The sequence below is a fragment of the Falco punctatus genome (genome assembly GCF_963210335.1).
Source record: "Falco punctatus genome assembly, chromosome: 2".
NCBI lineage: Eukaryota > Metazoa > Chordata > Aves > Falconiformes > Falconidae > Falco > Falco punctatus.
Window position 1 is genome coordinate 5,239,354 of NC_137581.1, and position 18,862 is coordinate 5,258,215.

The 18,862-nt window shown below is 40.8% G+C and overlaps 1 protein-coding gene across 10 annotated transcripts in view; it reads right to left on the reverse strand.

Annotated features, from left to right (window-relative positions):
• The window catches only part of TENM4 (teneurin transmembrane protein 4), a 762,970-nt gene that overhangs the window by 154,523 nt on the left and 589,585 nt on the right, over window positions 1-18,862 (reverse strand). For all 10 annotated transcript variants that reach the window (XM_080374860.1, XM_080374862.1, XM_080374861.1 and 7 more), the window contains one exon: window positions 1,873-1,974. In XM_080374860.1, coding sequence (XP_080230986.1) covers window positions 1,873-1,974 — 102 coding nt within the window. The remainder of the gene's footprint in view (window positions 1-1,872; window positions 1,975-18,862) is intronic.

Genomic DNA, 18,862 nt, shown 5'->3' on the forward strand with positions numbered 1-18,862 from the left:
GCAGACGGATACTGTAGCAGCCTTACACATGCCATGGTTGCTGCCCTCCGAGGGATTTGTAGGTCAAAAGCAGCATCTTGAGTCCCCTGAAAACCAAGAGGAAGCCAATGCCAGGCCCCCTGTACTTATGCTCATGGCAAGATGATCCATTTAACAAGCCCACTGGGTGGAAATGCATACCCAAATATCGTTTTGACACTGCAGTTATTCATCTGTCTTCCTAAAGGCAGAGAGTAATCTGTAATCTGGACCCTGGTGACTGAACCAAAAGCCAGAGGAGTTGAATAAAAGGTGTCCAAATCAGCCAGAGTAAGCACTCTAGTGAAATGGAAGACACATGACTCAACTGAAGTGCCTTGGAAAGCTAGGTGTATAACCCATGGAGGGAGGTAAGCTCCTCTGAAAGTGGACTCTGACTCACAGTGAAGGTGCTTCTCCTTCTCCACCGACTACAGTGAGCCCTGGAGGGAACAAAACCTGAACTTCTGCCCCTACCTAAAGTTAGGAGGTGTGAGCAGAAATGTGCTGTAGGAGATGGAAAAAAAACCCAAAACAAAACCCAACCCTCCTTTTGTCTCCAGCTCTACGGATTTGAAAAGAAGCTTGGAAATGCAAACCAAGTGTAAGGAAATGCAAACCAAGTGTAACCTGAGTCAGCAAGAAGTTCCACAGAACAGCTCTCAGGGATGCAGATTGCCACATCAATCTTACTGAGCTGTGAACTCTGAAACACCTCTGGGGTTTTAGCCTGGACCACACTCCCTCACAGAGAGCTCCCCCCCTGTGGGGTGTGTGGCCAGCCTTATCTCTGTCTCTTGGCTGGGCTGCAGTGATGTGACCCAAGCTCAGCTGGAGGGGGAGAGGACATGGGGTTGGACAGAGTTTAGCTCTCTCCTGGGAAGGAGCCAGCCTGCTTTCCAAAGAAGCAATGGGCTGGAGTGAAGGCCTGACCTGTTGCCTTTAGCAAAGCTCCTTGTGTGGGCACTAACTTTTTACACTCCCTCCCTCCCCAAATTTATAAATCTGCACTTAGTTTGTTGGACTGCTTGAGCCAAAAAAGGTCTTGAAAAGGTTGATGCACAGCACTCTGGCATTTCCCACATGCAACATTTTGATTTCTCAGTCTGAAAAATGCTCTTACTAAAAGTACTTCAGGTTTTTATTTTTGGGTTGTTTTTTTTTTTTGTTGTTGTTGGGTTTGGGTTTTTTTTATGTTTAAATAACCTAAAAATTTCAGGTCAAATGAAAATCCTTTCAAAACCATTTATTAAAAATACTTATCACTTGAGCAAAAAAATGTATTATATTGTTTGCTGGGGTGAGCCTCCTTCCCAGTCGCCCCAGCATTTTCAGTTCTGGCCAGAGTGTCAAGTTCTTCCTGCCATTACTCCACTCCCTAACTTTATTCTAACCCTGCCCCTGTCCCCACAGCCAGGCTGTCAGCAATCAGACCTCAGGCAGACTTGCAAAGCCTGCAGCATTGAAAATAGTACTTAATTTTTGTATAATCAGTGTCTTAAAAGAAAGTATCATTATAGGGATCATACCACACAATGACAGAGTGCTTTGCTAAACAAACAATAATGCCACATTTATAAGTCACATTTTCTAAAGTTGCTTCCAGAGAGAAAATTCCCAGCACGACATTTTGCCTGTCCATTTGCAACTAGGGCACTGTGTTGTTGCCAAGGTCACAGCAATCACGACTAGTAGCAAACAAATCCACAGATCTGACTTGTTTCTTTTCTGCTGCAGCATCCCCGAGCTGGGTGAGGTGTACTTTGCAAAAGGCACAGGCATGAATATAATTTCAACATGAAAAATATTAACTGAAGGGGAGAGGGGAAGAGTTAATCAAGTATAAATTCCTACCTCTGCCGCAGTCAGGGCCCAGAAAGCCAAGGAAGCAATGGCAAGTCCCAGACACGCAGTCTCCATTCCCATAGCAATTACTGGGACAATTATCCACTGATTCTGGAAAACAAAAGAGAATTCAGATACTTCTTTAGGCAAGTAAACACCAAGTTTTCGAGGGCTCTGGATGGCAGGACAGCTGAAACTTCAAAGCAATTGCTGCTCTTGGGGCTGAAAGCATTAGTCTGAGCTCCACTAAACAGGACTCATCCATTTTCACCAATGGATGGTTCAACCGTAACACATTAGTGAGGAGCAACTGCAAATCCTATGATTAAATCTCAGCTGCTCAGTACCCACCAGGCTTTGTCCTCACTCAGTACCTGAAGACTTCCAAATGTCTTTTCTTCCTGCTTATTTTTCCAACCGTTTTCACTCTTTGAATTTATTGGAGAGAAGCAACACACCCCATTCTCCTGGCAGAACATGCACATTTTATCGAATTTGCTTGACCTGGGTAAGCGAACGTGGGGCATGTATTTGTGCCAAATGGAACTAAGCTATGATAGAAATGTTCCCCTATGAAGTTCAGAACACAGACCATTGGTTTACTTTGTCTGCCTGTTGAAGGATTATTTCTAACCAAATGCCTTCTCATTTGTTCTACAACATTATCCAAACAGCCCAAAATTCTGGGGCTAATACTGCATCTTGGTGGAACAGGAATGGGACTTATTCCACACTTGGTTTCTAGTTATCATCTTAAATTCCCTGACTTTGGCAAAACCATTGGCTATTCATCTTTCAAGGACAGTTAAAAGGTAAGCAAAATGTTATCTAGCACTTCTGTTTTGAGGACAGCTCAGAATACTTGTGCTAAAATTATCTTTCATAGAAGAAGAACACAAGCTGATAAACATTACATATCAAAAAGAGAATGAAAATCGTTTTATTTCCTTGACTAAACTGTGAGTGAAGACTGAGTAAGTTTGAGTGGGGCTTGGAAGGGTGATGGAATACCTTGGCTCATTCCACACTATTTCACATTTTCTCAGAGGGAAACGCTTATCAGATTAAAACGAAATTCAGCTGTACAGGAGGGGCCCTGGTGGTACATCTATCATGGAGTGGGGTGCAAATCTCAGCCATGTGAATAACGACTGTGCTTTCACAGACCTACTTCACTGGGCCTTGTGGTAGCAAAGATACTTGTAAACTCCCTATCAGTGCAAGTGAAGAGGAACAGCTGCAGCAGAGATGCGCAAATTAATTTCTAATCACAAATGAAAGGAAGCCTGTTTCTGGATGGGTGTTCTCCAACCAAACAGAAGAGGTTTCTGAAGGACATTTTAAAGATACAGTGTAATTTAATCATTCATAAAAGGCAACAGCATTTTTAAATAATAAAAACCATTTCAAGTATTTATGTTTTAAGACTTGGCATCACACATCTCATGATCAGATAGCTCCATGCAGCAAGGAAGGTACAAGGCAATGCTGTCAGTTTTCTAACACTTAACATCTATAGTTAAGCAGATATCCACTTTGCAGTGCATGGAAACACAATCACAGCACGCAGTCTCAACACTTTGATTGGAATAAAGATGGCAGCTCAAGCCCAAACAGCAGCCATGCTTCCTAGAATAAAGAAATAGCAACTCAGGCCTTGTGCATTTATATTGATATTTAGGTATACTAACTCTCATTGAATAGCAGGTATAAACACAAATCTATCCTGCAAACAAAAAGCTAATATTAGCCTGTATGTATATAATCTTCAGAATTTTGTGATGTTTAAATTTCACTGCTGAAAATGAACATAATTTTGCTTTATGCACTTTTCCTGGTTTTTTTAGATGTTCACGTCTTTCTTGCTTTCAACAAATATATGCAGATTTTTTTTTAAAAAAAGTTGTTTATGCACATACACATAAGATGAACATACAGAGTGTGAGTACTGTAAAACAACAAGATGAGATGGGCAAGGAGATTTAACATCTTTTGCTGAAAGGGTCATTCCTTTTCCTCTAATTCTCTCCTCCTAGGTACAAGTCTAAGCTCCCTCTTCTTGTGCTGTCTCTGGTACTTGTCAGACCCTTTACTGAGTTGTTTTGGCTCAAAAAGTGGAGAAAAATTAATACAACAGAGAAAAAAAAGCAAGCAAATTGGTTTCTACTGCCTGAAAACTGGGAACAGAAGGAGCAGGGCCACACTATTCAGCATCAGAGAAGTACGTAGATGTCTCATAAAACCTTACCATCACACCGTCACGCTGGGTTGGGGTTTGCAAGCTGTAGGAACACTGCGTAGACGTTTACCTATGCATGACCTTTGAAGTCAGTGGGAATAGCTATGTCAGTGCCTGACAAAGGACAGACTCCCAGTGTTATGACAACACCTATAGTATACTAAAAAAGTATTTTTTGAAGCTTTTTTCAAGTGTTTGCTTTAAAGGACTAAATTGAGTCCCTGAAAAGGAGTAAAATAACCATACAACTTTCTTGGTATATTTATGTAATGTAATAAATAATAAAAAATCAAAGCAACACTTAAAAACCAACATAGCATCAGGCAGGGCAGCTGTTCCAAAGTGTAACAATGCACCACATTAGCTGAACGGGAATCTTTTGTTACTAGAAATTTATAGTTACTGCATTTATAGTATCATCCAATTGATGCACTTGTGATGCCTAGGACAAGACAGGCAGGACTCAGTACACCAGTTAGATGTCTACTGTGGGGTAAACTGAATGACTGTCATCCACTATACTGACAATGTATAATGGGATCTAGACGTTCAGAGTGACCACAGAAATGGAGCATACCTGTACTCAGGTAACCAAACTCTCCCAGATCTTAGGGTCAATCCATTTAATGAACTTTGCTCCGGTGACGTATCCTTTCCTCCTCTGACTAGTTCAGATGTAGATATTGTCACCAAAGACATCTATAGTTGGTCAGATCCCATCAACAGTGACTGACACTAATGCATGTCAAAAAAATATTAATGTTTATTTTGTGGTTCATCTACAGATCTGGCATTTTACTTCGCAAAAATGCAGCGATACGCACACATATCACTTCCTATATCACTATGTCCTCGAGCCCTGACTTCCCACTCTTCTTTGCCAATGTCCCCTAACTGCATCATACTGGCATTCAGGCCAACATGGAATAAAACCACAGATGAATGAAACCCATTGTACCTGAAGCACCTGTTAATTGTGGCCTGAACACCCTATACTATTACTAACAGAGTAAGCCCTTAAAAATCCCTTCACCTTACTTCATTGCTTTCTCTGATGTTCCCTGTTTTTCTAATACAGCCAAAATTAACTTTTCTAATGCCTTCTTATTTTACACTGCCTCACTTTGCCCTGGAATAACCTGCCCAATAGAGATGAGATGAAGTGAAAAGAAATTCTCCCCCCTCAGTGGCTAGTACCATTTACCATTCTTATAGCAGTTAAGGATACAAACTTGCCCAGTGTGACTCAGGGCAATTAAAATCTCTGCACACTCCCGAAAGTTCTTCACTACTGAGAATCAGCTCTGAAAAGTTGAAAATTCATGCAGTACATCTTTGTCTCAAAGCTGCTCCCAAAGAGCTCAAAAGTATTTCCATAAAGGAAGTGTTAAATGAACCTCCTTTTTTTTCTCATGAACTCCAAAGCTAATGAGAAACAAGGCTTGTGACCTGGGCTGGTGAGCAACCAGTCTGAGTTGTGTGTGCAATACTAAGCACCGTCCTATTTATATTCTTAGGTACAATCACAAACAGGAATTTCTTTTTACTTTGAAGACTGCAGGCATTAGCAAGTCATATGTGCTTACGACTTCCCATAAAAACCTCTGTCTTCATCCCAGGACTGAATTTCATTTCAGTGGTTACAGACTGCACTGGTTTGGCAGCTGAGTCGATTTTCTGGCCCTTCTGAAATGCACACATAACGTGTACACCCAGCCACACACACTGTGCTAATACCTACATTTCAAACTAAACAGGAGGAGGTGGGTGACTTGGCATAAGAAATTGGGCAGTAATCACAGGGGAACTCCAGAAAGAATGAAGAATCAAGCGGACAAATCTTCAGAAGTTAGGACTTAGCCAAATTATTATCTAATGGGGCTTAGATGATAGAAGAGAGTAAACTCTTTTAACACTCAGGGAGCCCCAAAGTTGGTGGTACAAAACAACTGTCTGTCTTTTAAGTATGTCCACAGTCAACATTGGTACAGAGGTGACAAACTGTCAATCAATAAACAAAAGCAGGTCACTGCAGTTATGGCCAGGTTCCACTCTCCATTCTACAGCTTACCCTGTTAGCTGTTCACGTAATTATATGGATATTTTCCAATATATACAGAATTCCATATGGTGTTTTATGAATAGTGCCATGGGAACTGCTTTAGAGAATCGTGACCATGTTTTGTTTTGTTTTGTTTTACTTAATTGTTAAAGTTCACTGTGAGACCATGGACAATTCTTTTTTTAGAAAGAGATATATGTTCTCTGTTTTCAGCCTGACTCCCACTGCTTTCTCTCGGCTTCCCAATCTCTGCAGTGATCTGATTGACACCAGCTGGTAAGGGCAAAGACTATCAATTTGAGAGTCAGTCAATGGATGATGCATGATGCTTTCATATGGTTTTGCTATTGTGTCCAAAGAGAACATTGAAAATGCGGCTCCCATGCCACCTTTCAACAACCAAAGGCAGCAGGAACAAACCTCCTGGAAGCAAACAACTCACACTGGGAACAGACCTGCAAAACTTGAGGCAGTGGGGCTTCTAATGGGGACTGCAGCGGATTGCGTATGGAAGTAATTGTCCTGCCAGCTTCAAAATCTAATTAGCAACTGAAAAAACAAGTAATTTCCTGAATAAATATTGTAAACATCCAAATCTCCTCTGAGAGAAGGAGTAAATGACATAATGAGACACATGGTCTTCAGATCCACACTGTCCCGTTTTGGAGAATGGCAGAGAAATGCCTCGTCTGACCTAGCAGATACCCCCTACTCTGGTCCAGCCCACCTCACTCAGGAAAAGGAGGGTGTACAAAAATGCTTCTAGACTCACAAAAATGGAGGGATGGAAAACATTATATAAGTGTAAAAGCCTAGACTTCTCCCACAGCAAGACTCTTCTTCGAAGTACTCTTTGCTCAAGAGTTTTAATTATCAGAGCAGAGAAAGAAACAGATCATGGTCTGGAGCAAACCAGCTTTGCTTCATGCACCATGCTGACTTGCAGCTGCTGAGGATACCTTGGGATTTTTGCCATTTGTCTCAGGGGACTTTTTTTTTTTTTTTCCAGTACAAGTAATCCCACAGCTGGTAGATTTTGAGGGAAACTTGGCCGAAATCTTTATCTCATCGCTTGTTTTCCCACTGCAATTGCTCCTTACCCTGAGAGAAGCTATAAACTGGCATGATCCTGCCCATACCCATAATAAGACTTCACACCCCACTACCTTTCATTTAAGGTTATCACCGAGTTCAATAGGAAACTACTAATTGTTACCATTGCCATTTTTTTAGGGCTGTCATCTGGGGCATAGGCAAATACACCATTTGCTTCATGTCATAAACTGACTCATGGGAGAGCGACAAAGCTCCCAGGCTAATGGTCCGCTCAGGGGACCACGTTGGTGCTGACAAAAAGCCCCCTGAAAACCATCTCTACTGCGGTGAGCTCCGTAAAGACCTGTCAGCTGGGCTTCCAATTACCCACATGAATTACTTTTATCCAGATGAAATACAATAAACGTATTAAGGAGGCAGACAAAGTGTTAGACTCTTGGTGGACTTCTTTTTTATATACTCACCATATTTGTTGGTCAGCGGTATAGCTACTTTAACAGTATTTCCGCCTTATTTATTTACTATGCAACATTCGACTTAATAGCTTGTTTCTCTATCTTTGGGCCAGAGGCCAAGGCAGATGTTTGCCTGACACCAAATCCTATTAGAGGCTGCAGTAACACAATTGTGTGTTAAAGATAAATATTTTATAGCCTACACTTGCCACCAAGCATCAACATTCCCTAGGCATTTAGAGGCAACTATCTATTGGCAAAGAAAAAAATAGTTATCTAGCTGGCAACTGAAGGCAGTAGCTTTCCTGGGAGTTAATAAGCACCAGGATTGCTTTCTACGAACTGATGAAATGCCATTCTGTGCAGTGAAGTCGTATGAATTCAAATATAACTATTTTATTCAACAACCTCAAAGAGTTGTTCTGGAACTGGCAGTGTTTGGTGTCAGAAACTTGTAGGAATAGCATGGAAGTAGAAGACTTAGACTTTAATGAATCAACGCTAATCTCAGTTTCTGGAATGAATGTTCAAAGAAAATAGAACTTGTACCAATTAGAATATTCAATAGTAGAAGTGAGTTGCAAAGAAAAAAGCTGGGTTCCTTAGGTATCCTCACTGTTTGGCCTATTCACCTAGTAGTCTACTCCACCTCTACACCAGAAATGGCCTCAAATTCCTTTGCTCTGTGCTGGTGAGAAGATATACATAGCTGCTCAGCCTAAAGTAAATTGGCTCAGATGCTAACCTACCAGTCCAGGGAGATACTGCATACCTACTGATAGGTGTAATAAGAAGTTCTACCCTTTCCTTATAAATTCCCACCCTCTGTATACACAGATGCATTAATTTAAAAACAGTAAATTATTGAAAAAAAAATATATCTGGAGGTAAAACAAATACTTAGAGGAGAATTGTTTACTGCCTCAATTAAATACATATATTTATTGTCACGTGGAAAGAAATTGTTCCTGACTGTCCACTGAGCTATTTTCTGCCTAGTCATGTTCCCCTGGCTAAAGAAGATGGTTTGCTGTGAGGGAGGGAGCACACATGGAGCACGGCAGCAGGTAGGTAGATTCCATGGTTCATATCTAACCTTGAAATCCCCTGTGTGAGCCACATCAATGCAAAAGGGCCATGAAGAGTGCACAGCATCTCTCTCACTGTACAATGAATTACATCCCATGGGAGAGTGAAGGGACACCGTGTTACTTCACCTTATTCTCTGCTGCTACATCAGAGCAACCTTAGCAAGACACATATGCTCTCTCCTAGATCTGCTTGTCTAGGATAAAGCTGTCACTTACAAGTTCATTGCAATAACATCTCTCTTCCCAAAAATGCTTCCTGTCACTGCCCTGACTATGTTAGCAATAATTTTAATAGGAAGTCAGGCAGTATAACATGGAAGGCAAAGAAGATGCTGAAGCTCTGTGAACACATTTAATTTACTTCCCAGTTGCAGTGCTTGCAGTCTTGTTTATTTTCCAAAGAAATTATGGTACTCAATTGAATTTCTCCGCAGGATAGGTTGGAATCTAAGCCTAGAGAACTGTCACCTGCTCTTCTAATTGTGATAACAATGCCAAGAGAGACATGGAGATGAGAGGGGATAAAACGGGTTTCAGATATCTCGAAACATCAGATTTAACATTATGAGCCAAAAGGAAAGGAAAAAAAAATGAAAAGGAGAAAAAATACCCTGGAAACAAAGGAAACATGGAAATGCCTCCTCTTCCTTTACCAGCTGAAGTTTGAAATGACTGATTCCTTCTTATGGTACATCCTCACCTGCCAAGATTTTGATTTTTCTGCTTCATTTGTGTTTTATAAGGCTTTTACATTTCTACCTCAAGTAATCCACACCTGGAAGCCAGGGATGGGAATGTCTTGACAGTATCATGGAAACTGAGGCATTATTTTTGAGTGTTCTTTCACAGCTTCCTCTTCTGTAGGGCACCTAGCGTGATGCTGATACTGCTACTGCCACTTGATGTTGTGCCAGATATTTTTTTTTTTCTTTTCTAAAGGCTGGGAGGTCTGTTTTAATTAAAGATCCATGCATATAACCCTGTTTTGATATCATATCCCAGTGGAACTCTAACCTTCACATGCAGGTATAAGGATGCTAAATAAGGAAAAGGGCAATGGGCGGGCAGTCCTTAAACCAATCCTTAAATCACTCCTGATTCTGGAAAGTCAGAGTGAAGTACAGTAACCATGGTATCCAATTGCATGTTATTCTCCCTCTACTCTTCCTCTGTAAGAACTTTTTTTAAAAAGCACTTTGTAATGGCAGATACCCCACATCTCCATTAATGTACTGACAGCAAGTACCTGCTCCAGCCAGCAGTGACTCTAGAGACTGGATCATTTTAAAAGGTGATGGTGAAGCATAAAAGGTTTGGCATTCAGGATCAGTTTGGGTTGCTTATTGAAATCATCAAGAGCTGCTGAGTTTGCCAAATTTGACAGTACATCATGTGAACACATTTTCCCTTGAGGTATTTGTACTTTTGCTTCTAGGTCTGGCTTGAGATACCTACCCAGGTACTCAAATGGCTCTCACCACAATAATATCAGCCTTTCTCACACTGTTTCAAACACACACAAGTCCAGGCCCAGCTGGAAACAGTACAAAACCAGCTTTTTTTGTGCACTGTTTTTGAACTTCTGTTCTACAGAAACAAAGACCATGTGGGAATAGTTTGGGGAGCAAATAATGAAGAGAACAAGCCCAACCATTTCAGAAGCCTATGCCACATTTGGTCTGAATTTGGTTTGCCCTTTGAGAGCGAGCTTTATCTCACTGATTCATTCCTTTCTCTTACTGCTTCCTTTTTAAGAAGAAATCTTTCCAGTACAGAATGCCTTAAAATCTAAAGCTATCAGATGGTTGAAAGTATAAGGTGTAGTGGGATTTCAAAAGCACTTGGGCACTGGTCTACATACACTAACATTTAAGTTAGTGGTAAAATCTCCTTTGACTTCACCAACTTTTAGAAAATCCTGCTAATGTATTTCTGCTGCTCATAGGGATATGCAGGGAACACTGCTTGCTGCCCCTAGAATGTGAGCAATGCTAAAAGCATGAAAGGGTCTATGAAACGCACTTCTTAAGGAATTGTACATTGACTGTCTGAAAAAATCCTCTGTTCTAAATCACTTGAAATGTGATCACAGGTTAGAAATCAGCTGGGGAAAAAATCCCCCAAACCAGTGAATGATTTTAAACAAAGAGTAGCTGTTGGGCTGAAGCTTTCTTCTTCCTTCTATAACGCAGCTCCTAAGCACAATAACACTTTAATCCTGTACTTGTAACACACATATGACAAAGCTGTGGAGATCGAGGAAGACACTTTGCAAACATTTCTTTTCTTCCTCATTTTTCTTTTTTGCAGCTGGAATATTTTTAAACCTGAATCTCACTCCAGTAAATGAAATTCTCATATCCCAGATTTGCCCAAGGGATTGCAAAGATTTTTTTTTTCGTTCCTTCCCACTCTCATAAATTGTTACAAACTAATACAGGAAACAACAATTATTCAGCCTTCAGGGTTCAGCTTCTGGAGCTGCACTAGCAAGCAGGAAGTTACTTCACGTTCACTACATTACAATTTCTGCTCTTGTAGCTCAGGGCAAGGCTAAAGCTGGCCTTGAGTTTCATTTTAAATGATGTTGTAAGCTGGTATATTCTCAGGGGAAAAAAGCAAACCATTCTTGCATACACCCACAGAGAGGACCTCAAATGTGATCTCATTTGGTCAAACAGATGCCACGAAATCTTAGCAATGCTATAATTTTAGGTGCATTAAAGATTAAATTTAATCTTACACAAGGTCTTTGGCAAATATACCCAGCCTGGTAAATAAGGATGTTCTGGCTGGAATGACTGATGTCTGAGGTTCAATTAGGTAGGCGCCTGGTGTTCGTCACATGCTCTTAAGTATGATGCCTAGTTTCCAGCCACTGCTACAGAAGGGCCTGAGTCTCCTGTAGGTTTTTTGTTGGATCTGCCCCCCCCCCCCCCCCCCCCCCCGTAGAGATGCCTCAGTTCCCTGCGGCATCTCAGGTGCTGCTAGATGCCTGTGCTCAGGCGACTGCATTGAGCTCTTGGTGATGTTTGATCAGGGCCAGAGAAAAAGTAGAATTTATAGCTCTGTTTCGGCCTCTAGCACACTTGCCGCACAAACTTGGTCAAATCATGTTTCTTCTCAGAGCCTCCAGCAAGCCCTCTACAAACCAATTTAATACAATTTATGTCACTTTTTCTGAAACTTTTGCAGCACTTACTTAAAAAAAGAAAGTAGTCACACATCTAATACACAGACCAGCCATTATCATTTAAAAAGTCAATATACGCCAGAAGTTACTGTACGGACTGCATCCTTATCCCACTCAGCCCCCGTGCAAAAGGGGAGATTGGTCCAGTAACTCCCAAGGTGCCAATGTTGTTGGCTTTTCCTTTTGTCGTTGGCGTTCCTTTTTGTGGTCTTGCATGCAAATACATACACTTTTATACAACCTTTGGAAAATTAAGTCTTTAAAAAGTCTGTTGTTCTAGTACAGAAAGGGTTCTCGTTTTGTTTGCCAAAGTGGACGAGCAACTCCCACAACCTTATTTCTGTGCTTTAGCAGGAGAGCATTCATGGAAAGAAAAGTCTGCACAGAGCTGTTTCTAGCAGCTCGGTAATACGACACAGGAATAAAACAAGCTGTGCTTACATTAGCCTGCAGTCTGGGGTGCATGGAAAGAGCTATATACAAATGTGTAAAAACGAAAACCATATGCACAGTTTTACACATTTCTCCAGAAAACCCGCAGATAGCACTGTATGCCGTGTTATTAAGGCAGAATTCTGCTGTTCTGAAGAAAGTGAACTGAAAAAAAGGGACAGAAATAACTGAAAGAAAAAGGCTTTAACTTCAGTATTAAATAAACCCTTTCTTGACCCTAAAACTGAAGTAATTACTCTGATCAATAAACCTTTTGTACAAGCTCTGTCAGATCAAGAGAACTTGCCTGCCTGCAAACAGCACCCTGACAAGCAAGTTCAAGGCTACCAGCCCATGTAAGTACAGATGTAGGCAAATCTTTTCAAAAAGACAAATCTACCTTCATTTTTCTACCACTTTAAAGCATGATCAAAACCAGACAAAATCTGGTTCATTTAAGACATTCAGACATCTAACTTCTACTGAGATGAATACTTTTGGCATCCAAGCAGTCTTTACAAACATCATTTAATTTCTTCTGTACAACAATATGAATGAATATATGTGTCTGCTTGCCTGTTTTTCCCACCCAAATCATCACTTGCAATCGTAAGATCTATTGAAAGAGGAGCATACATAGAAAAAAAAATCCAGAAAAAGCTCAAGTGTAATATTAAATAAATTATTCCAGCTCTGCTTTAAAGCTAAGCTAGTTTTATACAGTGTAATTTTCTACTGCTAGCTTTTACTCACAGAGCATCAATGAAGAGATACACTCTATAGAGAAAGAGCAGCTATGAAAGTTTTTACAGCCAAGCATCTGACCTTTCCAGGCTGCTTATTATTTAATTATCTTTGAGATGTGTCCCTAATTTCCCCTTTATTAGAGATGCCTTACATCTTCAAAAGAATAATCCTGAAATAATAATTTTGCCTGTCATTATGGCTTGGGAAGCAGGGTTATTATGTAAGAATTGTTTCAGACACTTGCAGAGAGAAAAAAGGTCATCAGAAATAACATCTAGATTTGAAGCAACTGATCTGACTTTAGGTTACTTGGAAGTGGTGCAGCTGCAGAAAAGCAGGCAGAAAGCTGCAGGTAACATTAAGGGAATGGTGTGCCACAGGATCATGTACGAATATTAACTGAAGGGGATTTAAGAACCAGGAACAATGCCTGATCTGTTAGGAGTCGTCTGAAAAGGCAGACAGGGAGATAAACTCCAACACTGGAAGATGCTAATCCCCTTGACTCACCTCACTGGGAAATGAGAATCTTCATCAGTTTGGGCGAAAAAGGTGAAAATACTAAGGGGGCACTTATAAAGACATTGTTGACTTCCAGGTGCTACAGTTTTAAGGGCCATATCATTATCCATCTAAAAACATCAACACTGTGTTACCGAGGACAGCAAACAAAATCCTCTGGGCACAGGGAAAGCAAACTAATGTGAAAAGTTTCACCTCTGCACAGCCGTCTCTCCATTTCCAGACCCAGGCTCAGGCTATATTTGCTTTTTATTAAGCCCTATAAAGCAAACAGATTAGATTTACACGTGGGCTGGATGAAAAAGCAAAATCTCACCAAGCACACTACTACACCTGCTTGAAGAGAGGAATTCTTGCAGCTCATAGAAAGCTCAGACAGAGGGAGTTCACATTTCTGGCTCTCCAGATGATACCTTACCAATCAGGCGGGGATGGATTTGGCTAGGATGGAGATGGCAATCTGCTGTCTTCTTGCCATCCTCCAGCATGGACTAATTCAATTCTCACTGAAGGACCTTAAGTCCTGTGGCCAGCTGGATGTTTAGTGGAAGACACCTCGCAGTGCTGAGCATAACCTGAGGCTACCCTGTGGATAAGCATTAAGTTTTCAATCAAGCAAGCCTGTCAACATAGCATCATTCATGAGACCAAATTCACAAGGGAAGAAAAAGCCTAGCACAGCCTGGCAGGGACTCATAAATGTCCTTTTTGCCTCCTACCTGAATTGAGTGACTGTATCTTTCCTAAATACTACCTGACTGAAACCTACAAGTTTTACCGCACTCAGACAAGCTAGCTAAAAGCTGGAAGTGGGAAACAAAGCATCAGAAAAGGGATGGTGGCAACAAGAGGGTAATCAAAAAAGGCATTGACCATCTGATAAAGTGTCTGTCAAGCAAAGGCTTGTAATGGGACACCCAGAGCTGAAGGCAAAAAACTATCTGCAGAGCATGCAAAGCTCTGCTGTTATTTTCCAGGAGATCAATAACATCAAAAATAAAGTGATTTTCCTTCCATGGTTTCCATATGCCTCTATATTTCTTTTTCTGTGCAAAGCAAGGTAAGAGTCTGGGAAGGAACAGGCTACTAATGAATTATCTGTAGAGGGTTATCACAAGGTGGAAATACTCACAAGTCCCTTTGTGAAACAGGGGAAGGGCTCAGATGACCACATTCATGCAATAGGGGAGAACAACACTTGTAGTAAATGAGTACTTCCACATAGCAGCTGGAGTCTCATTAACAGTTAAAGGGTCCTGATTCAGCAAAGTACTTGCTAAACTTCCAGCCTCTTTAGTCTAAGGAGAAGTTCAGAAAAGGGCAGCCGGGACATTAAAACCACTTTTCCTCATTTCAGTTCTGAAGATCTAATTGTACATGGGGGAGTTTTCAGTCGAGCAACTGAGGCACTAAGGAGCTAAAAGGAAGTGTAACCCAGAACAGATCACACCCCGTGTTAGTCCGCGTGGTATCCTGATTCCTTAATATTTACATGAAACCAATTTAGACTTTTCCAGACATTAGCAAAACAAGTGTAAATAACATGAATGGCTTTGAGACTGTAAGTGGATCACACTTACGCATCCCCTCTGAATTGGAAGTCGATAAGGCTTAAGTTAGCCTACACATAGGCAGCAAAAATAAGGGAAGCAAATCGGAGTGACTCAGGCTCTTCCTTTTCCCTTTGCTAAGAACAAGCTAAACACGAAGGCGCTTTCACTTGGAGCTCAGGAAGATTCATTCTTATCACCTCTCCCACAAGGAAGGTTTCCGGTCTCGCCTCTCTACAGTCAGTGCTACCGCGAAGTGCTCCGCTGCCGGTATCCTTCTTGTGTGTGAACTGCTGTCCTAGGGACTGAATGGGCGTGGGTTATAATTTTGGCTATTGCAGGAAGGGAGCTTGCTTTTCGATGTACGTTGCAAAGTGCTTTATGTGCTGGCAGCCCCTTACAAATAACGCTGCCAGCTGCTTTGCACTTTGATGGAGGAAAGTACTTAGTTTTCTTTACAGATAGTAGAGGGGGCAGCAGAAACAACAGTCCTTTTGTTAAACTTAAGTGTTGTCTTTTGCAGAAGATAAAAGCGAGACAAAACCTTGCATCTTATCACAGGTGTTCTACATGTGTTTCCTGTTGCTTGTTGGGTGACATGCTGGTAAAGGGAGATGCTCTCCTCTTACAGACAGCTGATTTTGCTTTTCCTTTGGATTTCTCAGTGGCCCTGCACAGCCAAGCTTGCCTGAGCTCAGCAGTAACAGCTGCTGGAAGACACTTTCTCTCTGATTCCATAGATGCTGTTTGCAGGCTCTCAGATGTTTCCTGCTTCTACTGGGATTTTTGGCCAACATCTCTGTCTCAGATGTGCTGATTCCAGCTGATTCCTCAGCCTGTTATTTTCCTCCACTTATACAAGATTGTTCTGAATAAATCACCACTATCAGGCAGAGGTGAATCCACAAGGTGCTTTTCAAAGAAGTGTTTCTATTAGAAATTTCAGAAAGTGCCACCGATGTCATTTACAAAAAGGTTAATTTATTATTGAGAGACCTTGATTGTCCATTCCTTTTTAATGTCTTGCATTATAATTCAGAGGAATGGGATATAAAAATGCTATGAAAAGCTGAAAACTTTCCCAGAATAATATTTTCTTAGCTCCACCTGAATTGACTGTATTATGCAGAAGTATAAGCTCTGACAGGCATTATGATGCTGTATTCTCCCCAGGTTTACATGCAGTGGCATGTAACAGGCACACATTGTGACACCACCTAACTCTTTAGTGATGAGATTCCATATCCTTTTAGAAAACAGGCTAAACTGCCATCTCCTGCCCTCAAAATCATGAGGATTTAGTTATAGCTATGTGGGATTCAAAAACTGCATGATGGACATGCCTCACAACTTATGAAATTAACTATGTGTTATCAAACTGGGAATACAGATGAGGGTTTTTTTCCATTTTTTCTCCAGTTTTCTCTAGAATAATGAAGGCCAAATGATTCCAGGCAAACAGTGCACAATAACTGCAGTTGATACTGTCATACACAGCCTGCAATGATTTTACTGGCTCTCAAAAGTTCAGTCTGTCGGAACATAGCAGATATACCTGGAAAATCAGCACCCTTTTCATTCAGCATTTTTTTTGCTGAAGGGAAAGCTTTGGTCCTTTACTCAGGTGAGTCCTCACTTGCAGGGGAAGTTTGCCTGAAGGAATCACTGCACCGTTTGGCTTTATGAACTTATCATTATGATCTCCATTATCAATTTTGTGCCTTCTACTATTATCCGTGATTATTAATTAATGCTAAATGTATTTTCCCAGCAGTTCTATCACCCTCGCAGCATCTCTGGGGAAATGTCACTCCGCAGTTTTACATGGTGAGCAGCTGAAGCATGAGCCTAGTCGGGGTCAGAATTAGCACATCAATCAGAATTCAGGAGTTCCAGGCTGCTGGTCCTCAGATCACTGGATCCTACTTCTTCCTGCACCACAGCTATACTCTTCAAACATGCTCTCACTGTAAGCCCTATGTCAATGCAATAATAAAGGGAGATTTTCTACATGCTCCTGCCACAGAAATCAAATTAAATGGCAGCTTGCCTCTGACAGTCAGAGCAACTCCCCTGCACGTTCCTCACCCCACACAGATAGATCTAAGGCTCCCATCACATGTGATTTGATTTATTTGTTTGGCATTGCTATTTTACACCCTGGTTCATAAACACTGTGTCAGGTTGCTGTATCCTCTTTACTCTGGCACTGGCAAAAATTATAACACCACAGTACTATAGTATTTATAGACTTAAAATCTAGTAACCATATCTTGCCAGACCTCATGAATATACTAGAAAGGTTCTGAAGTATTACAGTACATTTACACAAAACACCTGCCTTGATTTTTTTTTTTAAACAAGCTGTTGAAATCTAGACTAAGAAGAAAGGTACCAACTTGTTAAGGTTACCATACTTTTTTATAGTACTTACAAAAATGCTGCATTTATCTAGTCAAATTCTACCCAAGAAGCCACATCTTCCTATTGAATTGTTTTACTTATCTCACGTGAGTTTCACGGTGCATAGCTTGTAACTAAACAGTTTTTTCCTGTACACTATAGCTTTGTGTTCGTATACAGCTGCCAGTGGACAAACTGATTCCCATGTATAGGGCAAAGCTCCCTCTTGTACAGCAAAAGAAAACTTCATTGTACTGAAACACAGAATGATTCAAGGTCAACAGGGAATATATAGAATATATCATGGACTGTATATCATGGACTGTTCTGCTTATCATGTGGTCATGAAAGTACAGCAGAGTATGAACAAAATAAATAGGCCTGCCTTAAAGACATTCTAACATGCTTTTCTAACCCACATCACTCCCCTGCTGTTCAAAGGCAAATTAAGAATGTTTTGGCTCCCCTCACCCCCCACATGTTATAGCAATAAGGCCAAAAGAAAAATTTTGCTAGAACACTTAGCATCACTCTGAAAGCAGGAACAACTAGTGATGTGCTTTAAAAGTGTTTTCCATTGCGAAAGCCTTACCAATTTTACTGTGATGGGAAATTTTAAACAGAAGAAATTCTTAGGTAAGGAAAAAAAAAGTTGCTTTCAGAGGAATATCTGGAGGTACTTCTGGGCAGAAGGTTGTCAATGTGAGTAAAAACTTGAATTGGTAAAGTAAACTAAACGAAAGTAAATCTGCATTCTATAGAGCAAGACTTCAATTTCTTAAGCTAACATGCAAGTATTTCTGGTCTTGCTTAACTGTGAACAGGACTGAACATGTGCATTTCGAGACTTTAAATTTAACACAGAGTATTACAGCAGTGTTTCCACTTCTGCATTAGATAAACTTTAACGTTAAAATGGAATATTGGGATCTTAATGACTTTGCTTTAATAAGACTTAAACTTTTAATTAACCTGCCAAGACAAATTACAGCTCATAGCTCTTAGGTAACTATTGCAGACAGCTGAGACTCAACACCAATGCCTCTTCTGGGAGGGAGATTAATGGCAGCTTTGGAATGAGTCTGGTTTTTTCAGCAAGGAAAAAAAAAGTCCATTAAACAATCACTGTGGCTAGAAGAAAGCTGAGTGCCAGTTTTATGGAGCAATTACAACCAAATGAATTTGGGTACAGGAACAGTTTCAGCAGGTCAGTCAAATTTAAATATTATTGAATCAGAAACGGATTCTG